This window comes from Coturnix japonica, chromosome 2 (assembly GCF_054131305.1).
Source record: "Coturnix japonica strain WE chromosome 2, WE-NBRP24, whole genome shotgun sequence".
Classification (NCBI taxonomy): domain Eukaryota; kingdom Metazoa; phylum Chordata; class Aves; order Galliformes; family Phasianidae; genus Coturnix; species Coturnix japonica.
In genome coordinates this window covers 139,338,053-139,361,104 of record NC_140664.1, presented here as the reverse complement: position 1 = coordinate 139,361,104, position 23,052 = coordinate 139,338,053, and the positions used below count along the sequence as shown (strand labels likewise).

General features: G+C 43.2%; 1 protein-coding gene across 9 annotated transcripts in view; it reads right to left on the bottom strand.

The window, feature by feature from the left end:
• SMARCD3 (SWI/SNF related BAF chromatin remodeling complex subunit D3) overlaps nt 1-23,052 on the bottom strand; it is a 58,524-nt gene that overhangs the window by 32,064 nt on the left and 3,408 nt on the right. For 4 of the 9 annotated variants that reach the window (XM_085540838.1, XM_015852799.3, XM_085540840.1 and 1 more), the window contains exons 2-3: nt 13,691-13,908; nt 10,611-10,653 (exon numbers count right to left, since the gene is read on the bottom strand). In XM_085540838.1, the coding sequence (XP_085396964.1) occupies nt 10,611-10,653; nt 13,691-13,899 (252 nt within the window). In that variant the 5' untranslated portion in view covers nt 13,900-13,908. Of the gene's footprint in view, nt 1-10,610; nt 10,654-13,690; nt 13,909-14,028; nt 18,081-23,052 lie in introns of those variants that run through there. The other 5 variants (XR_014943685.1, XM_085540841.1, XM_085540836.1 and 2 more) reach the window with 5 other exon arrangements.

The following is a 23,052-nucleotide window of genomic DNA, read 5'->3' as shown; positions in this document are numbered from 1 at the left end:
AGGAGAGGTAGAGAGAACTGGGACTATTCAGCCTGGAGAAGAGAAAGATCAGGGGGATCTCATCAATGTCTGTAAACACCTGAAAGGAGGGTGCCAAGAGGATGGAGCCAGGCTCTTCTCAGGAGGGTACCCAGTGACGGGACTGGAGGCAACCAGCACAAACTGGAATACAGGAATCTCACTGAACAGCAGCAAACATTCTTTATGCTAAGAGTAAACGAGCACAGGTTTTTTGTAGGTATTGTGGAGATACTCTCCTTCTTGGAGATACTCAAAAGCTACGCTGACATGGCTCTGGGTTACCTGCTCTCAGGGCTCCTGCTTGAACAGGGGAAGGAGTTGGACCAGGTGACCTCTAAGATCCTTTCTAACCCAAACCATTCCGTGATTCTGTGTAAAGAGAAAATACTTAAGATCTGTGTGCCCTGGTGGCGCAGTGGTAGGAATGCCGCGTTGCAACACCGGTGGCCCTGGGTTCAAATCCCCCCTGTGGCGCAAATGGTAGAAGTGCCGCTACACAGAGGCTCGAATCCCAGCGGGTTGGACTCGATGATCTCTAAGGTCCCTTCCAACCCGCACGAGACTATGAGACTATGATACTATGATCTCAGTCTTGAAATAGACAAGTATACCCTTGCAATAAAAAGTCAGTTCTTAACTGAGAATAAGTTAAGCAAGCAAGCCACAAAAAAAAGGAAACTCTAATTAGTATAAAAATACCCTATTGGACTGCCACGTCAATTTTTATGGTACTTCAGCTTCCAGCTATATAATTAAAATATTCAACTGTTAGAGTATCTGTTCTATAAGAATTAAGAGCAAATTGGTACTCCTGTTTTGCTTTAAAATGAGAAGTCTGAATTTGTTTTAAGACACGAGCATGTATGTGAGAAATACCTGGCAAAGATGAACAGGCCGAGGCAAGAGAGCTTCCCAAGTGTGGGTACAACTTCAGCACTTTGTGCATATTGTGTACAAAGCTATTTCACTTCACAAGATAAAACTCCAGGCTTCTTCTGGATCAATATCAGTAGTTTTTCTTTCATATGAAGAGCTACTAATGACAATTGCTCCATGGTGTTGACACAGGGCCAGTTGACATCAAACCTTCAAGCAGTGGGGAAGCTACTCACAGTGCTGACCGTAACTAGCCTATTCACCTAGCCTGCTGGTATTAGGGAGCCTAACAGGTTCCTAGTCAAATCATCCTGTTTTATAATCATACCTTGTCCATATACACGTTAACTATGCATTGCAAGGACATAAGGACTACTGCAATGAGTCATCCCAGGTATCATTCTCTCCCAGTATTGAACCCCTGACAGCATTTGAAAGTTTATCCTTTATCACCTACAACAGCCTAAGGTATGGCGTTTCAGAACCTCTAGGTTCAGTCTGCAAACTAATTCATTTTATTCATTTCGAACCTGCCATTGGTTTGTTTCATTTGAGGTCATCTTCTTATATGGTTGGAGCAGCAGTGGACAGGATCTCCCTGAGCACCTTCTCCACACTGCTCATACATTTTTCAGAAGTTGATGGTTCTCTGTCATCCCTTTCTTTTCCAAGATGAACAATCGCTCCCTACTGTATTTACACTGATGAAGACTATCAAATAAATGTCTCTTTCAATATTATTTGTTTATTCCATTTGAAATGCTAGAACACCTGTACTATTTGCAGCTAGACTGATGCTTTTGAAAAGAAACCATGGAGCCAAATAAATGTTTTGCTTTTATTGCACGAAATTCTGTTCAGCTTTAGCTGAACCATTATATTTTTAACTGCTTGTATTCTACTCAGTGTTACTATCAGCTGAATAATAGAAGAACGTGAATATTTTTAGGAGCAAAGCACAAGGAGCAAGCATTGCTCTGAAAGCATCAAAGAGTTGCCAGACAGCTTGCAGAATAAGAACAACCAGGAAATACTTCCTCCCTGTAGTGAATATAAACCTTGGCAGGTGAGAAAATACCCCCATGCCACTATCTCATCCCACAGAGGGCAAAGGCTTCCTCAGATCCTTCAATGCAGAGCAAATGAATCATGTTGTACTTGTTTAAAAAATTGTGGACACAGTTTCAGACTTTTACCTCTGAGTCACAGCACAGTCAATTCATGAACTCCCAGGCACACGATGAAGCAGGGAGCTCACCTACACAGCCCTCCAGTACGAGCATATCCTACAGCTGTGGTACAGCCACTCCTGTTGGTTCTCAAACTACTGGAGATGGGACATAATGAAATTTCTAATAAGTTTGTAGAAACGGTAATTATCAATAAATATTTCTATTCCACACTTCTACATCTCTTACCACGTGAAAGGGAAAATGCATTTCTTACTTCCTATTTCCTATTTCCTATTCCATCTATAACCATCATTTAAGAAAGCATACACTCCAAAATTAGCCAACAAAGATAATACTGCATATAATTCCCTGAATGCAAGTGGCTGCAGCTTGAGAAAACATTTGGGAGAATTATATGTACTTTCCTCTGTTTGCATTCTTTTGTGGGCACATGCTACAGCTGCAGGGATGGCAGGATACTGAGCTAAAACAAAGGTCCACTCAGCTCAATTTTGACTGCTCTTATGGTCTTTTGCTTTCTCAATGTAGTATTGGAATATTTGGGGGGAAGCATTATAATGATCCAATCCCATACTCTTTCCCAATTTTGCCTCAAGAATGAGAGAATAATCGAAGGTAAGCCCCAGCAGTAGAACATCACAACAAATAATTTGATCTGTTTCTCTAACATAATAGCTTAAAAAGAGAAAGTTACTTTTGAACTGCAACCAATAGTACATAATTCATTTTTCTGTTTTCTTCATAGGTAACTGAGACTCAGTTCTCTTGGTGTATATGTGATACGGGTCTGCACAACCTACAGACTTCCTTCTTGCACTTTCTCCTTACTGAAAAGCTCACAACTTTTCATGCAAGCTTCCTCTCTTCTACAAGAGTTTCAAGTATAAACACGTGAAGAGTACTTCAAGACCCAAATTATCTACTCTGCTCTTTTTCTATTTCAAGAAGCTACAAAAATTACCTAGCAGCAACTCATCATCTGATATTTTGAAGCATGTATGCTAAATCCTCTCTTCTAATTATATAGATAACTGAAACAAATTAACATTTACATTAGTAAGGCAGGGTTTTTCTAGGGGCTGAGGCTCTTTTTCTTTCTATCGTGAAAATTCAAATATTTCAAAAATTTTAGAATAAGAAAATAGTTATTAATTTCTGCTTTTATTCTAGATTTCCATGGACTTATTTTGTATTGATTGTCACCAAAGAATGCAAAAAAGTAGAACTGGGGCAGTGGGGACAGTAAGCAGGAATAGCATAATGAGGAAGGCTTACAGCTTCCCTGTAAAAGCTGCACGGTATGAATGTGCTTGTAAACAGCTACAGCTTATGAAACAAATAGATGGAATCCAAAGTCAGTGAACAGTTGCAGCACTACTATTGGTTGGACAGTGTTGTGGTTTTGTGATTTCTCTCGTCGGTATTCCACATCAGAACATCATGCAGAACAGTGGCAGTTAAAGAGTTCATGTCATGGTTCTGAGTTACCACCATTTTGTGCATTTTGGGTTCCTGGAGGGGAGGGGCGGCATCCCTGCAGGACTTGGCGCAAGGAGGAAGAGGGGTGGGACTCCAGACCCGACCCCAGCCGCTCTCTGCCTCTGGCCATCTCAGTTTGCCATAGAGCAAAGCATGTGCTGCCCTCTCACTGCCGTGGTTTGACTCCTACTTTGGGTGCTCTCGTCTTTATCATTTTGTTTGATTTGGTTACATGTAGTCCATTCCCATTCCTCCTCAGATCATTGCTGTTGTGCTTTCTCTTTGTGAGAATGTTCTGCTGGCTCTTTTCCCGGGCCTGTGTCCCCGTCACAGACTGACATCTAGGTACAACCCCATGACAGATAACCAAAACATCATGGGATAGCTTCTATGACTGGCAGAGCGTGATGTCTTGGAAGGCAGTGAGGACCAGTTGTACACTACACAAAGGCCTCACCTAAGAGATGAGCGTTGTGCTAGAACAGCTGAGACTGTGGGATGCATCTCCTACAAGCTACACGATCAAGGAGGAGACAGATCCTTTGAGGCATCTTAAAAATGCTCCATTGTATCAGACCTCCATACTTACTGAGGACTTTAACCGCCTTGACATCTGCCTAAGGAAAGCACAAGGCATAAGCACTAAGGAGATTTCTGGATTGGATTGATGGCAATTTCTTAACACAGGTGACTGTGTGCTTTGCTGAACCTACTACAAAAAGGGAAGGAAGAACTGGTTGAGGATATGATGATAAAAGGCAGCCCTGGCTGCAGAAGAAGAATGAGACAGTGGAGTTCGGGATGCTGTTCAAAAAGAGCAAGATCAGGAACTCAGAAGAGCAGGTTTTGGCGTATTAAGGTATTTGCTCAGAAGGATTCCATGGGATGACAGGGATCCCTAAAGGACAAAGGAGCTCACGGAAGGCGAGCTGACCTTCAAGGACAGTCTTTTCAAAGCAAAGGGGAACAATCCAGACCAGTGTGCAAAGTTGAGAAGGCCTGGCAAAAGATGAGCAGTAGTAAGAAATCAGTAGTAGGGAATTCCTGAATGGCTTCAAATGCAGGGAAAAAAGAAAACAAACAAACAAAAAAAAAAAGTGCATGGAGATGGGAGCCAGATCTTGCAGCTTCTTTTGCAGTTTCTTTTGGTATAAATGTGCTTCATCCTTGTGGCCCACTGTGGGCTTCACTCCAGTACATCATGTTTCTTTCTGGAAGTCCAGGTGTAGTTTCACAAGTATGGCATAGCAGGGAATAGCCTCTTTCCTTGACTGGGCTAATACAGTCCAGCATAATACAGCAGGCATATCAACTGCATCCTCCAGGTCAGTGATAAAGGTGCTAAACAGAACAGCTGACAAGACAGATCCCTGTGGTACTAGGCTTATCCCTGTCTTCCACAATGGGTTGTGTGACCCATTGGACACTATTCTCTAAACACAATCATCCAAATATATTTCAACTAGTATGGTTGTTGACCTGACTAGACCAGAATGTACCCACTTGAATATAATATAATGGGAGAAAGTGCTGAAAAATCTGCAAAAGCTAAGATAAATGAAATCCATCCACTGCTGTCCCTTGGTCACAGATCCAGTCATCTTATCAGAGGAGGCAATCAAGTTGCTCAGGCAACTTGATTTACCCTTCTCCTTCACATGCTTGGAAATGTATTTCAAAGGGGACATGATCAACAATTTCCCAAGGATCAAGGTGAGCTTGATTAGCCTGCAGTTCTTTGGATTGTTTTTTTTCCCCCTTTTGTGAGGATGGGCACAACAATTGCTTTTCTCTAGTCATCAGATACGTGTCCTGCTTTCTACAGCGCTTCAGAGATGATAGAGACTGGCCTTGCAAACACCTAGGCCAATACCATCAACAACACAGATCCAGTCTGTTGAGTTTCATGGGCTTGTATGGGAGAAGTTCCCTCAAGTAATCCCTGGCTTAATCCCTGTTCACTCTTGGCTGCTCCTCTTGAATGTGTTCTCTGATCATAGTGGTATGGCAGACATTGTTAGTGCAGGCTGGGACAAAGTAGGCTTTGAGTACTTCAGTCTTAATTGTTTCCATTATCCCTGTATCACCTAGTTCACTCAGCATCAGGCCCACCTTTTCTTTGGCCAGCCTTTTATTAATAACGTGCCAGTAAAAACTCTTCTTGTTGCTCCAATGATTCTTGCAAGTCTCAACTACAGCTGAACTTTGATATCCACAGAATAGTAGAGGTTGGAAGGGACCTCAGGAGATTCTCCAGTCCAACCCCACAAAACAGGTTCCCTAGAGGAGGTTGCACAGCATCCAGAGGGGTTTGGAATATCTCCAAAGAAGACAACTTCCCCACCTCCTTGGGTTCTGTCCCAGGGCTCTGCCACCCTCACAGCACAGAAATTCCTCATGTTCAGATGAAACTCACTGGGCTCCAGTTTGTGCCTGCTGTCACTTGTCCTGGTGCTGGTCACCACTGAACAGACACAGGCCCCATCCTCCTGATCCCCACTCTTCAGATATTGATCAGCGCTTATCAGATCCCTCTCAGCCTTCTCCAAGTGAACAGCCAAGGGCTCCCAGCCTTTCCCCATCAGGAGGTGCTACAGGCCCCCACCATCTCTGCAGCCCTCCACTGGGCTCTCTCCAGCAGTTGCCCGTCTACCTGGAACTGGGGAGCCCAGCACTGGTTGTACTGCTCTAGATATGGCCACCCCAGGGCAGAGCAGAGTGGAAGATCCTCTCCCTCTGTGCAGCATATCCCAGATGCCATTGGCCTTCTTGGCTCCTAGATCACAACACTGGCTCATTACCAACCTTCTGTCCACCACGACACTCAGGCCTTCTCTGCAGAGCTCCTTTCCAGAAAGTCAGCCTCTAACCTGATGCATGTGGCTGTTCCTACTCATCTGTAGGACTCTATACTCACCCTTGCTGAACCTCGTAAATGTTCGGCATTTCCTGGTACTACCCCCTACATGCCCAAGCAATATATCTAAATTCCTCCTTTGTAGCCTATCTCTCCTTCCACCTCCTGTGTGCTACCTCTTGATGGTGGAAGTTCCACTCTGAGTTTCCAACTTAGTCCAGCTGGGCTTCTCAAAAATCTTAGCATTTTTCTTGGTATCTGGATGAACTGCTCTTGCACATGAAGGAAGCTGTCTTGAAATACTTGCCAGATTCCCTGTGCCACTCTTCAGAGTTGCCTCCCAATGGGATTGCACATACCTGTTCCCTGAATAAGACAAACTCTGCTCGTTTACAGTCCATGGTTCATACATCACCTCTCCCCTTTCTTATTCCCTTCAGGATCTGGAACTTCATTATTTCATCTTTGCTACTGCTAAGATTGCCATTTCTTCCTTACGAACAATTAGTAGATCCGGACATGTTTCACTTCATCCTGGCACAGATGGAGAAGAAGGTGGACAACAGCCATGCAGCAACCAAAAAACAACAGGAGAGCTATCACAGTATGAGAGTAGAGCAGAGTAATCCCTTATGGTGGTCAGTGAACGGCAGCAGGAGTCGACTGTTTATAAGGAGAATGAAGAGAGGATAAAAAAGAAAGGACAGCTGTATGAAAACCCATCAACACAGCTAGACAAGAAGTCCTCTGAAGAATCTGGGAAGCACTGAGAAAGACAGTAACTAACAGTGAGAGGCAAGCCTGCCACCAAAGGAGGCATAGTTTCCTGTTCTAAAGTTGCACTCCACTCAGCACGCTAAATAGGGAAAAGAGATGCACAGCTGTGGAGACAGAAGAATTTTCAGTAGAGCTTGTTGCATTAGAATGAGTAGGCATAAAAGCTGAAGAAACAGAACAGTGAATCACAGTCACAGTGTCTGGAAAAATACATAATGACTCAGAACTAAGAAAAAGATTAACAGTGACCAGAAGTAATGAGAAGCCACAGCCTGAAGAAAGAAGAACAGTCGGATGTGCAGTCATGTTTCCCAAAGGGCAGTTTGTGGCCTGAGGTCAAAACTGAAGCACACCTTATAGACTCAGGTCACAATGGCCATGTCAGCTGATGATATCTGTATAACCAACTATGAATGAAAATGCCTATGAACTTTTCTGTAATTTAATGAGGGCATTAATGACCTGAGAAAAAAGAAAGGATCCAGAGGTAAAGAAAGCAGGGTATAGCTTGTCCTGTGGCTCAAAACTGTAATTAACGTTGAACATACTACAGAAATCTCTAAACCTTGTTATGATACAGTATGTCAGCCTAGACTTAATGAAGTCTCTTTCTGTTCGTTAAAACTGCATTTAAGACAAAAGATATTCAGCAGATCCAGTCTACTTCATTTAAGTAAAGCATTTAGCATACAGTCATGAATGGAAGCGCTTTCTAAGACTGAAAAAGTGGGGATAAGAACATAAATGATGTGGCAAAGAGAAAAAAAAAAAAAAAAAAAAGAAGCAGAAAGTACCTCATGGAGTGATCTTGAAAACGATTTTATTCAGAAAATTTTATTAAGAGATCTAGCATTAAAAAAAAAAAATTAAAAAAAAATGGAGAGGTAGGCTAACAAAACCTAATGGTAAGTTTGGGTTATATTGTGAATACATGGCAGAAGATAGTACAAAGAATATAAGAAAGCTGAGAAACGTAAAACAGAAATGGGATGAAATATAGCATTACAAAGCACAAGATCGTGGTCCTCAAAGTCTATACCAATAGTTCCTGCTGTGGCACAGGAATTCATCACTTGCAATAAACTGAAATACTTATAAGTATTAATCAGTCATAGAATGATTACATGTTATATCACTGTGGTAAGGCCTTAAAAAAAAAAATAAATAAAATCTAATTCTAATGGGCATCACTTGCTCTTTTCAGTGGACATAAAAATGCCCCAGTGCTTTTCAAGTATTGGTGATACAGGTGATCTGGAACACCATGTATAGACAGAGTGAACAGGACTGGATGTGACACTGGATGGACTTCCTCTACGGTTCCGTAATATTTTCCTATGTGCAACAGTTTGGTAGGCTGGACTGTTCTTATACAATTATATCTACATAAAATTAAGTTCATGTCAAACAGCTGAACTGCAGTAGAAAAGCAGCTCCATCCAACTGGCGACATGCTCCAGCACAGTCTTGGTTATGGAACCTGGAAGTCCCGCAGCTGGTTAGCTTTGCAGCTGCCCGACTATCACAGCAAATAACCCTGAGAACTCTCCTCTTTTTCTATTATAATAAGATCATTCTCAGGAGTAAAATGTGTTCAGTGTAACACCTCTCCCCTTCACAATTCCCAGGAAACACAAGGAAGAGTCTGCAGAATGCCTGTGGCAACAAATGCTGACTGGCTGAACATCACTCAGGAAGTAGCTTTGGGAAGTTCTTCTTCTACCCCATGTTTCATTTCATTCCTTATCCACAGTGCAAATCTTCCACTTGACAGGACACTGATTTGCACAGCATTTCACTATGTCCTGAGTGGTGAGAATAAGGAGGTTCTGATACACTCGACTGTGCCTAATGAAGTACTTTAATCCAGACACAAACTCATACTACTGATATCATCACATCAGCTGCACTGATATAAACTCCATTACAGACAGGACTCTAGAAATTTGTGTTGTCTTATTATTGCATTAGTTAAAATTACTGGCTGACGGTAACAAAGGCAATGAAAGATGGGAAGACTTGGTGACACCATGGCTCTGAATGGTGCAAGCACCAGTGTAGCTTTTTGGCTTATGTGAAGGTAGGCTCCATCTACTGAAATTTATCACAGATTTGATAAAGAGGTATTAAGTCTTCTATTGCCAGAGAAGTTTGTTTACCCCTGTTTGAGACCTTTGCATCTTGTAAAGTCACCAAATAATGGGAAAGAAAAAAAAAATACAAGCTTTTAAATAGACATATGTTTAAAGTATCATCCATAAAGGATGATCGCATCTGAAAAACAATTTGTGAGACAGACAAGAATTGTAGCTTTCATTCTAAGAATGTACAGACTCTAAGAAGGAATGAGGCTTTAACACACCATGAAGACTGCAAGTAGTTCAAAGCTTTGGACTGCATGGTAGCCTACTCCTTTCAAGATAGCAGCATGAGAAAATGAATGGCTAACTCATGAGAGACTGTACTATCAGAGAGCGGCAGTGACAGGAAGTGAAAATTTGCTATTAGGTGTATCAAAAAGGGCTCATTTCTTCAATTGGTTGTAACTAGGTACTTTCAGAATGTCACAGAAGAGAACCTGGAGGTTGCTGTAGACTTTGGGTTTACACTAGTAGTTGAAAGACAGGCTTGAAGAGGAGAGCTACGCACCTATGGAAAGAATTCTGAGCCCAGAAAGAGCAACAGAAGCCAAAGAAACTGGGACTACCTTATGATGAGTGTATGTGCTTTGAAGACTCAAGGGTCTTGTCCTTTGGGACCACAAAGGTTTTAGGGGAACTATGCTAAGGAGGGGACAGAAACAGAGAAGCCTGGGAATAATGAAAGAGTAATTCTTGTGTTTAAAAGGGAAGTGGAAGATTTAAGCACTGAGGATCAAGCATAGTCAGCAACTAAAAGATAGACATATCTGCAGAGATAAGAGAATTAATAACTGTCTGAATAACACAGGCCTATTGAACTCTGCTGTTTATATAGATTCTAAGATGCACCTGCAAAAATTAGAATCTGTCAGGTCTACTGGGCCAGGGAGAACTAAGAACAAGTCCACCTCCTACAAGCACAACTGCACTCTGAACCAGCCTCAAAAATTGATCAAAAACATCTTTAAGCCTCAAAGGGCCCCAGCATCAAGTAATGTACTTCGCAGTCCAGCACCACTGTCCATCCAGCAAGTGGCAGTGCTGGCACAGCTAACCCAGCACAAGAGGATGACACAGGCCAGGCTGCACCCCACACTCCCAGCCCCCAGCCCCAGCCCCAGCCTGGCTCTCTTGACTTTCACCCACTGCCTACTTACTTTTTAATTAGATTTTTAAACAAAAAGTGAAAGTCTTTTCTAAAATCCCTCTAATTACGCTAAGATGCTGAACTGATTGTGAAGGGAATAGGAAATGAAAGCGACTCACCCTCTGAGGGAGAATTTTGTCAGCCATCTTCCTCCTCTTGGCACTGTACATTTTTTAAAGAAAAAAACACGTTACCATGGTGACAGATCTAGGAGTAACGAGGCCACCTGCTAAATTATCCTGACATCTCCACATGCTGGTGCACAGCTGTGCATGCATCAGCAAAAGGGTCTCACCCATGCCCAGGACCTAGGACCCTTTCTCTCAGCAACCTGGGGAGGTAGTTAGCTAAGAACAAATCAGGGCAGTCTGTTATGCATCTTGGAAAGAAGTATGTAAGTTCTTTGATCACAGCATCTTCTACAGTGCAGAGCAGCAATGCATGCAAGTACATGTGCACATGCCATCCAAGGATGCAGAAAGAGCATGTTGAAGGACAGCACGTGTGTGGAAGTGTGCACAGACACACCTATGTCCATGCACAAGGAAGAGGTGAATGCCTGTAAGCTGAATGTGAACCTGTTCAAATGCATCTGAGTATGCATTCGTTTATGCTCAGAATTGAGTGGCAGTGTTCATTTGTGTTCAAAAACACACATATTTATGCACCCTTACGTATATACTCTCATTTTAGTGAAATGAGTGACTTACAACGCTGTCAGTTTATGTTTCCATGCTTGTTCATCATTCATGTTATGAATGTCAATGCAAGAAGATAAACATGTGCCTGCAGTGCATATGCATAATGTGTCCATGCCCATACACAAGCACATTTATAGATGTATGCTTTTAAACACACTCCTGTGTTCGTATGCATGCAGCCAAATTTGTATACGCCTCAGAAATGGTACTGCTGGGAAGACTGCCAAATACACTGTATTTTGAATCTTCACATTCTGAAAAGCTTTTGCTCCCATCAAACTGTCACCTCGCTTTCTCTAGCAAGGCCAAGGGGAAATTCAAGCCTCCCTCTTCACCTCCGTAAGTTGTGAGGCCTTTATCTTAAGCAGATTAATCACTCCATCTGTGACACAGACAAATGAGGTAAAGACAACTGCCTGCTGCTGATCTGCTACGTCACAGGGATGCCCTTCCTCACAGCTTTCATCCAGGAATTCTGTCATCAGCCACGTCCACATCAAAGCTGCTTCCACACACACCAGTGTGGCAAACTCCATTCTTACATTTGCTAATAATAAGCCTGGCCTGAAATACCAGATTCTTCCCCTAACTCGGAGGAACTCTTTGTGCTTGGAGGTGAACACTACATCCTTCCTCGGGCAGAAAATTTATGCACACAGTCACACACAATTTCACAGATGAACAATGGCCCTTTTTCAAAAGTACAGAAATAATGGGACCAGAACGTGACACGGGTTTAAACCTCCAGCACCTTCTGCGACTGATCAAAATCAAAACTGCACTGCAACTTTTCACAGGTTCTGGAGCAAACTCCATTCTCCTGGAGAGAAGTGGGATACGCACTCGCAGCAACCCCAAAGGCTTTCAGCTAACTACCAAAAACAAACAAGGTGACAAAACCCCAACAGCCTGGCTCTGAAAAGTTTTCCACGAATCTGTTACAAAAAGAGATTTACCTGCTTTCTGTCCCGCAAACCTGTCAAGAAAGCAAAATTAGACTTTCTTGTCCCTTTTTTCCCATAGAACACAGGGTTCAATTAATCCCAGAACGGGACCCAACATTCCAGAAAAGTTTGCCTGAAAAAATAGGAAAGTTTCAATGGAAATGACAGGGAGGTGGGAGCAAACAATGGGAAAACACTGAAAACATTATCTGGAGTGACAGAATGGCAGAAGAAAAAGAAACTTCCCTGAGTACCTAACATGCATTGGTGTAAACTAGACTCACAACAGTAGTGATAATTGCTACAAGTGTTGAAATTAAGAGCGGAGAGGGAGGGAGGAACTGCTTCCTTTTGCAATTTATGACATTGACTTTTAGGAAACAAACTATTCTTCTTTAATTATCCCTGGAAACTGGTTAGTGACTGAAGTTTAACTTCGTCATCCAGCTGTGGCAGTATTTCAGGTTGTATCTATCCCATTTATTTGAGGGCCGGGCGTTCTTGCATGCAGTTTCCTGGAGGATCTCCTGGGAGGTGCTGTGGAATGCACATTTTTGCTAGTGCACAGGCAAGGCCTTCATGACGCACATGCATCTCATGCTGCACCCACACACATTCCTTCTATATTTAATTCTGTTGAACCTTAATATATTAATACTCTCACGACTTGTGTCCTTTCCAGATGCATCCAAGACATAAGCATTCTCAAGTATGGATTGCTGACCCAAGGTTTGTACACTAGACAGAGCAGGGCTTCCAAAGCACTGATCTTAGGAAATCATGTTTTACCTAAAACTGGGTATGATGACACCACTAGAACACTGTATGATCCTATACCCATAAGAACCTTGCAAAAGGCAGTCAAACCTTGGTGACTGCACCCTATCAGGAACTGGCTCACACCTCTTAACACAAGTATCATGCAGTCTAATAAGCTGCAGAAATAAATTAGAAAAATATTTTTTAAAGACAGAATGCAATCAGCACTGTACAAAGTAGACGTATACATGAAAGAAAGTTCCTTAAAAAAAAAGAAATCCTCAGATTCTAGGACAGATCTCGTGTCTTTCTCCTTACATGCTGCAATGCCTACAAAAATCCCAAGTTTTATCACCGCTCATCTCAGTGGCCACAGTACAAGTATTCACATTACCAACAAAAAAAAAATCTCTTCCACTTGTCTCTTGTTTACAAACAAATTTGTTAGCCAGTCAGAGAAGCTATAGAGAACAGATAACAATACAATAGTTGCATTATACTGGAAAAGTCATTAACCTTATGGGCTAAACACGATGGCCAGCTCTATATCCTGATATACCTGCACAGTGAAAGCATTTTATCTGCAGAAACAGACTGTAGTAAAGGTTGTCATCTTTAAAGACCATTCCTAAACAAAGTATGGAGTAAAATTTACCATACTTTTTCCTGCCTTAAGAAACTGATGCTATATAAATCTTCTTGTTTGTCTCATTCGATCTTAAAGCTCTTACTTATTGCCAAATAAAGATTTTTTTCCTCAATTTTTTCCCCACCCTTCCTTTCTGGAATACTCACCTCCTAGTTCGGCTCTGAGTAGCTTGCTGCTGCTGCTGCACTTGCTGCTGCACCTGCTGTTGTTGGACCTGCTGTGGTACAGTACGTTTTCTTGTTGTTTCCATCACAGTCTGGGGCATCCCAGGTCTCACAGAGGGGCTTCCAACATATGGAGGGCCTGGGGGACCCATGGGAGCCCCCTGATGGGGCATTCGAGCTCCTGATGGCATCCCAGGTCGCTGGGGAAGAAGCAAAACAGAAGAAAAAAAAAACAACAGTTTGTCCCCTGCTTCTCCAGCTGCAACAATATTTGTCCACAATCAGATTCTAGCTCCCACAAGTTCCCCATTTTTACCAACCTTACATATAAGCAGCAACACAGAGCACAAGAGATCTGAATTGGAACTCCCTGGACATCATAAAGTGGAACACAGTGATAATGGAGACGGGGAACAGATGAAAAATACTGGACATGGGAAAGCACTCAGTGGTCAGTAACAGTCAGGCCAGCTTACAGCAGAGAGCTCTAACTCCTTACCAAAGCTGACATGGCATGCAATACACAGTTCACATGCAGTCCACATGCAAATCAAAGCAAAAGCAAAGTGACTTCCACAGTACTCTAGATTTTGAATGGACCAACTGGATGCTTTGATCAGTAGGGACACTGTAACATGCAGAGCTGAACTAAGGAAGCACCGCAGCAAAGCAATCTCCATTGAAAGCCTTTGCCTCCACCTACACTGGAGAGCACCACGAGTTCATGATGTGACCAGAACCCTTCAAGAAAAGGTCACGTCTCTGATCAAGAAGAAAAAGAAAGTGATGCTTTGCCAGCAGCCCCTGAAGGCATCCTAAAGTCCAGACATTTATACTGACTGCAGCATGCTAATGGAATCTCCCTTTAGGTGAGACTGCAAACTTAATGCTGAACATGGCACTCAGCAAAGTTGATGCCATACTGAAGATTATATTCCTCAAGGAAAAACACCATTAAAATAATTGCCACCTGGAAAAAAGTAATTCAAAACAGAGGGAAAAGCTTAGTTTCCCTCTAAGAATCGAAATATTTATTACAGATCTTTATGTATCTGTGAAAATACACAATGCACACAAACACATTACATACATTTGAACCAATATGTAAATAAAAACTATCACACATAGAAGTCCTTTAGATTTCTAAACAAGGACAAGTGTAGAGTCCTACACATGACCAGGAATAACTGCAGTATCAGTACAGGTTGGAGGCCAAGCTGCTGGAAAGAAACTCAGCAGAGAAGGACCTGGGGGCTGTGACGGCCAACAGTCAACCAGTGGTTTGACCGCAGGCTGACCATGGGCAGCAGCATGTGCTGGTGGCCAAGGAGGCCAATAGGACCCTGGAATGCACTGCAGAGAGCGAGACCAGCAGGGCGAGGGAGGTGGTCCGGGCTGTGCACATGGAGGAAAGAAGGCTGAGGGGGATCTCTGAGCAGTGCTGATGGGTGTCTGAAGGGAGAGGACCAGGGGGAGGGGGCCGGGCTCAGTTTGGTGCTGCCCAACATCGGGTCAAGGAGCAGCGGGCACAGAGTGCAGCCCAGGGAGTTCCATCTGAATGTGAGGAGCAATTTGTGCTGTGAGGGCGGCAGAGCCCTGGAACGGAGCCCAGAGAGGTGGGGGAGAATTGCCCCTGCAATTCTGTGAATCTGTGTGACTCACTCTACAAATTCTTCTAATGAAACTATGAGGCCATAGCATCTATTATGGATAAATAATTGGTTACAGAATATTAATGAGGTAAAAGTAAATTATGACAATAATCTTAATTGAGCATTTCCAAGAGCTCTGCAAAATCATGAGCAGCCTGGAGAGGGCAGATGGAGACTGACTGTTTGCTGTCCCATCTGGTGCATAAACCGTAGCCAGCAGAGGAATCTACAAGGAGCCAGGTTCATAGACAAAATGGGGTGCTTTGCCACACAGTGGGTAGCGAGTCTGTGGAATTGCTTTTCAAAGAGATGTTAAAGACAGAAAATATTTTTGGCTTAGAAACTTCTCTGAAGTATCAACAGTTGAAGACTGAAAAAATATGTGGGAAAAGTATTCCAGTGGTCACTAAAGTGGGACGTGTGCACCCCCAGGGTAGGCACAGTGGGATGCAGGAAGTAAAGGTTTTTTGTACCATTAAAAGTATTTTTTAAATTGAGATAATTTCATCTTTGTCTAGTTTCTTTTTTAATCTCTGTTCATAGTGATCCATTAGAAATGATAGGAATGCAAGACCAAAATGGTTTGGAGACCGCTGCTTTGTACAGCGCCCTGTCTTTGCCTACAGTAGCCATCTGCTACGGTTGCTGTTAGACGTAGCATTGCAGGCCCAGGAGAGACTTTTCTGAGCCAGAAAAGCTGCTCTCATGTTATGCTCCAACTTACATTTTACAGTAAAAAAAGCACCTACTATGGCTGCAAACCCTGAGCAACAGTGCTTAGCTGCATCTCCAAATTAGTAACCCGTGTCCTCTGTAGTTCCCAAAGCCCCAGCTCAGTGCCCTCCCAGGTCATTACAAGTCTTAGATATTCCCTGTGCCTGGATGCCTAAAGGAAAAGGAAGGAAGAAAGAACGGAAATGATCACTGAAGAACCAATGGTTATAATTGGTTTGAACAGAGAGGGAAGGTTGAGGGAAGACAGTGCAGCACAGCCAGCCAAGCGGGTTCCAGCAAGTATTCACAGAGGGGACTGAGTATGGGTACGGCTGCTGAGAACAGAAGCAGCGGGAGGCAGCAAACACACAAAATGGAGGCTCTGTGCAGAGCTGAAAACATTTTCTCTCATAAACATTGAACTATGAAGACTGCTGGAACACAGAGGCTCCACCCTTTCCCACTTTCTGACCCAGGCAGATGCAGTAGAAACAAATGGCCCAGAACAGGCTTCACACTTGAGCTTGTATTTAAGATCTTTCTGTTGTCTGTCAATCTACAAATTGTGGCCCTCTTCCAAAGAATGGGGCCTGCTGTTGCCTATCGATCATCCTGGGACATCTGACATACATTCAGAAGAGTGAAGATCCTGGGCATGGCCATCTTATGTTTCATTCCCCACGGAGGCTGACTGGCCATAGGGATCACACTGCAGGCACACTGTTCTGATTCCATAAAGAATACTTTAAAGACAGGAGAATGAGATCAGCAAGCCAGGCCTAATCTTGATCAAAGTCTGACATCTGTGAATTTCTTTCATTTTCCTTCGTTAATATATTCAAGTACTGAAAGATCAAAACAGAAGAAGGAGCCAGCTCTAGCAAGTGCTGCAGCATTGTGGACAGCTCATCTGACTCACCCCTTCACGTGCCTCACACCTTCCCTTAACTCCTCATACTCTCAAACCCTACATCATATGTAGATAAAATATTCCTCACTGTGCAGTGTACATTTCCCCACTGAAAACCTACCAGGCACCCAACAGAGATGGAAATGCTTTCTCTATTTAAACCTTCATAAAAAGAGTACTTTATCTTACCTAAAGGTTGGTTTTGCTCTCAAACACACATGCAAGAGAAGGCAGTAGCAGACAACACATGGACTTTTTCACAATGTTGACATATAAAATAAAAAAAAAAAAAAGTTGTCATGATACTAAAGAACATTGCTGTACTATTATGTCTTTTGAAAGAGATCTATGAAGTACCACTGGCTATGGATAAGGATCTGTCTCTTGTCCAAGCTACACTCCATCACATTTGAAAAGTCACAGATGTCAGGTGAAGGTCCCAGTGACTTCCCTCCCATTTTTAAGACGGGGATAAAGAAAGACCTGGGGAACTGCAGGCCAGGGAACTTCATGTCAGAGCTTGGGAAGGTCATGGAGCACGTGCTCCTGGAAGCTACATTAAGGGACATGCAAGACAAGGAGACAATCCACAACAGCCAGCATGGCTTCACCAAGGGCAGATTGGGCCTGACCAGTCTGGTGGCCTTCTGTGATGATATGACAGCATCAGTGGACAAAAGAAGGGTAACTGATGTCATCTCCCAGGACTTCTGCAAGGCTTTTGATTTGGTTCAATACCACACTCATCTCTAAATTGGAGAGAGAGGATTTGAAGAGTTGACTATCTAGTAGATAAAGAATTATTTGGATGTAACTGCAGCCAGAGAGTTGTCGTCAATGGCTCTATGTCCAGGGGAGGCCAGTGACGAGCAGGTGTCTGTCTTGGGATTGGTATTCTTTGAATCATAGAATCCTTAAAAGTTGGAAGGGACCTTTAAAAGCCATTCAGTCCAATTCTCCTGCACTGCACAGGGACACCACAGCTAGATCAGGTTGCCCAGGTCCTGATCCAGCCTTGCCTTGAAAGTCCCCCAGGACAGGGAATCAACCAAACTCTGAGCAGCCTGTCCCAGTGCCTCACCACCATCACTGTAAACAACCTAATATCCAAACTCAATCTGCCCTCCTTAAGCTTGAAGCAATTTCCCTTTGTTCTATCACCACAGACCGTGCTGAAGAGTCGGTCTCCTTCTTTCTGTAGAACCCTCTAGATACTGAATGCTGCCCTCAGGTCACCTTGCAGCCTTCTCTTCCCCAGGCTGCACAGCCCCAGCTCTCTCAGCCTGTCCTCACAGGAGAAGAGTTCAATCCCCGGGAGCATTTTTGTGGCCCTCCTCTGGACGCACTCCAACAGGTTCACATCTCTTCCATACCAATGACTCCACATCTGGACACAGTGCTCCAGGTGAAGCCTCACAGTGCAGAGCAGAGGGGCAGGATCACCTCCCTGACCTGCTGGCCTCACTTCCTTTGATGCAGCCCAGGATATGGTTGGCTTTTGGGGCGACAAGGACACATTGCTGGCTCATATCCAGCCTCCCATCCACCAGTATGCCCAGGTCTTTTTCAGCAGGGCTGTGCTCAATGCTCTCACCCCCCCCCCCAGCTTGTATTGGTAGCGCGGGCTGCCTCAACCCAGGAGCAAGATTTGGCATTTGGATTTGTTGAACCTCATGAGGTTCACATGGGCCTGCTGATCAATTCCATCTAGGTCCCTCTGGACGGCAACCTGTCCCTCTGATGCAGCAACTGCACTGCAAATACTGGTGTCAGCAGCAACGTTGCTGAGAGTGCACTTGACCCCACTGTCAATGGCCTTGTTGAAGATACTAAAGAGTATCAGTCCCAGCACTGACCAGTGGGGGACACAACTCATCATCAATATCTTTATCAATAACATGGATGCTGGGATTGAGTGCACTCTCAGCAAGTTTGTAGATGACACCAGGCTGAGTGGCGCAGCTGATACAACAGAAGGAAGGGATGCCAACCAAAGAGACCTGGACAAGCTTGAAAAGTGAACAGGTTCACCCATGTGAACCTAACAACTTTCAACAAGGTGCTGCTCTTGGGTCAGGGCAATCCTAGACGTGTACAGACTGGGGGAAAAGCTCTTTGAGAGCAGCCCTGCTGAGAAGGACTTGGGACTCTCAATGGAAAAAAAGCTGGACACGAGGCAGCAGTGCGAACTTGCAGCCCAGAAGGTTAACTGCATCCTGAGCTGCACCAACAGAGAAGTGGCACCAGGGCAGGGAGTGGATCATCCCCCCTCTGCTCTGCCCTTGTGAGACCCCAAGCACTGTGTCCAGAGCTGGAGCCCTCAGTACAGAGAAATGTGGGGCTGTGGGAGCAGATCCAGAGGAGGGCACAAAGATGTTCAGAGGGCTGGAGTACCTCTCCTACTGAGAAAGGCTGAGGGAGCAGAGTTTGTTCAGCCTGGAGAAGAGAAGGCTCTGGGGAGACCTCACTGCAGCCTTTCAGTACTTAAAGGAAGAGTATAAACAGGAGGTAGAGCAACTTTGTACACGGTCCAATAGTAATAGGACAAGGGGAAATGGCTTTAAACCAAAAGAGGGGAGATTTAGGTCAGATGTGAGGAAATCATTCTTTATGCAGAGGTGGTGAATCTCTGGCACAGGCTGCCCAGAGAGCTGAGGGTGCCCCATCTCTGGAGGTGTTCAAGGCCAAACTGGAGGGGGCCCTGGCTGACAACACTTCTCACAACAGGGGTTTGGAAGCAGATGATCTTTGGGGTCCCTTCCAACCTAAGCCATTCTTGATGTGAACTTCTCTCTGATGGGAGAAATGGAACAACAGAGAAGAGGAGCTTTTCTGTGAATTTCTACTGCAAAGGCTTTTCTCAAGCAACATCAACATCATAGTGGCCAAAATGTTGATGTAGATAAAAAGAGGGCTGCTGCCTGAAAATAGCAGAGAGAAGACAAAAACATGGAGAACTGATAGGTACAAGGAAAAGAGAATGTCAGGAAAAGCAAAGGCGCCTACAGAAGACTTAGAAAGGGATTGAACAGAGAGTTGGGAGTCACTGCAGTGCAATATAGCACTGAACATACACACAAGAACTTACAGTTCTGAAAAACAAAGACTCTATCCACCTTAATACCATGTAAAAGGATTCTGATGGCAAGCAGTGAAAAACTACAGGCCTCATGTTAACAAAGAAAGTCAAACATTTTCACAAGAACAACAAAAATTACAGAGTAGTTTGGAAACTAAAAATAGGAGCTGCCTTGGGTGGGCAACCTTTCTTTACAACATAACATTACAGCAGCTGCTAATTTATTTAAGGTACACGCAAGAGGAGATATAGGTGATGTCTTGAGCTAAGAACAGGTCACTAGAAGTTTACGTAACAGCTAAGAAATGTAGCTGAGGTGATAACTGTCTCATGACAACAGAATCACGATGACACATGGTTTCCCAACAGAGAACGCTCTACTGAATGTGCCATTTCCAAGTGGACTCATACAACAAAAAAGTTGTAGACAGCTTCTCCCCTGCCCTACGATCATTACAGTTATGACCTCATATAGGTTCCTGTTTTTAATATCAATGAATATTTTACAAATTTAGCAAGCAGAAACTTGTATATTTTCGTTCTTATTGCTCACTGCCATATTCACCTTCCATTTTCCAAAAGCACTCACATCCTAGAAATAGGGTCCAAGTGTTCCACTGCTGTGACTTCCAAGTTCCATCTATTTTGAGAAATGTGCACAGCGATCCAAAAAATCTTTAAATACTTCATTTACAGAACTGTGAACTGTAACTCAGGACAAAGCTCAGTGCACATCTATTTCATGGGTGCCCATTCAAAGCTCAGAACAACTAGATACCGAACCTCAAACAAAGCATTAGGATACAAACAGTTCAAAACCAAACAACAAAAAAACAGCCTTTGGAATTGAAACCAGCAAACCCAAGGTACTGTCTTTGAGTTCAATAAATCAGATCACATCAACTGCAGTGATCTAATGTGCTACGGAATGGATTTGGTGTGAGGAACAACAGACAGAATATGTACATATCTCGATCTGTAAAAGGAGCGGTTTAGGGAGGGGACGGAGTGCAGAGCTCTGCAACGTCATGGAGGAGGAGGAGATTGATCAAGTCCTCGCTGACTCTTCCCTTACAAGAAGCAGACAGCAGCTAACAGCTGGTAGCATCAGCCAAGTCTTCATATAAGATCAACAGAAAAAATTTCCTGACACAGAACACTGTGTCTGCTAGAAGTTTATGTGCATTCAAGAAAATAGCAGCAAACAAATCTCCACAAATAAAACTCACAGAGGTACTAAATATGCAGTACCCCTCTGGGTCAGAAAACTCCAGAGCTCTGAAGTGCAGAGCATTTGGAAGAAGTGTTGCTATTTTTTTGCCTTGCAGCTCCCATGCACCCTTCTGCTGCTCCCCACAGGGCTGGGGGCCTGGGGACTCGGGGCTAAATAACCCACTGTAACTGGATTCATGTTTCTATGGTGTTTCTTTTGGAAGAAAACAGAAGAGCAGCTCAAACATCTCACATACCAGACACATCTGTGTACCTCTGTTTATCAGCATATTGAACTTTTCACAGTGGGCAACAAGCTTATTTTGCATAGTCTCATTAACTACTTATTAAAATCATACCAAGAATTAGGATAATTTGATTTTAATTATGTGTGAAGTTTTCTGCAGCTATCTCAGAGAGAAGAGCAGCCCTCCGGTCCTGCTGGCAGCTTGCTCATGCTTTTCAATGCTGTACAATGTTCTTTCTCTACCAGTCTTCTGCAAGTACCTTCCCAAACAAATGCTGAATTCCCCAGGCTGCCTTAAGCTCAACCCAAACATACCCTTGTTTAATAAAACAGGAAATGCATATGCAGTAAACCAGTGACTGTGTTCCAGAAACGGTGCTCTGACAACGTCCTAGCACAGAGCACCCTGTATTAGGCCAGCGGAACAAACTGTTCAAAAGTGATTGTTCATGAAGCTCTTTTCTACCCCTTCTGGAGTCTGGGCACTGACAAGATAGTATTTACATCCACGATAACATGAAAATTGCAAAGTTTTTGGTTATTTTTTTCAAGCCTAATATTCTCCTCACATCACTACTTCTGCTGTAGTGACTTCCACATCTAAAAGAAACAATTACTTTTATCTACTTAAGACAGATCATCATTCAGTTTGGGGGAAAACACCTCTAGCTCTTCCCATTAAAACAGAATAAACACTACTTCTATGCCATACTGAAACATGAATCCTTGAGATCATCCGGTCCTTCCTTTCCTCATCATCTTTGACAGACATTTACTTCCTTAACCAGTTTCTTAACAGCCTCCAGTGACAGAGACTTTACAGCTTTCCTAATCAGTCTCTATTCCAAGGTATTATGGAAAAAACACATATGTACTATGTTCAACATGAAAAAAAATATATATTCTTGTGAGTATATTCCAACTGATTTACAACACTTTCTGCACTACCCTCTTCTTCATTAAGTCAGCAATTGCTTTCTTAGTAGCAGTGGCTGCAGCCACAAAGACATCCAAGTCTTTCTCCTCATTTAAACCCTGCAGTGTACAAGGAGATGCAAAATTTATTTATGAAATTCATTGCTCATCCCTTTTTCCATAACTCTACTAAACCTATTAAAGACTCTGTATACATCTTTGGGACATCAGACATATCTTTTAACATATTTTTACTTCTTTAATTGCTGTATTAATTATTTGTTTACATCATGGCATGCTTTGAGACCCTTCATGCACTGCACTAAATGCTGTTTCATGTAAGACAGCTCCTCAACTTACTGTCAAACTGTATGAGCAGATTTGAGAGGTGGACAATCACACAATAAGAAGAATGGAGATCAAAAAAGAAGTCACACAAGTGATGTATGTGTTTGTATACATTAACAATAGTGAGGTATAATGACTATTCAAGTGTAGAGATCAGCAGGAACCATAAGAAATCACTTATTAGCAGAACATAAATATGCGTAAGGACTCACATTAAGAGGAAGAGCAACCCACGCACAACACAGAGGGCAAAGAACTAGATCCCTA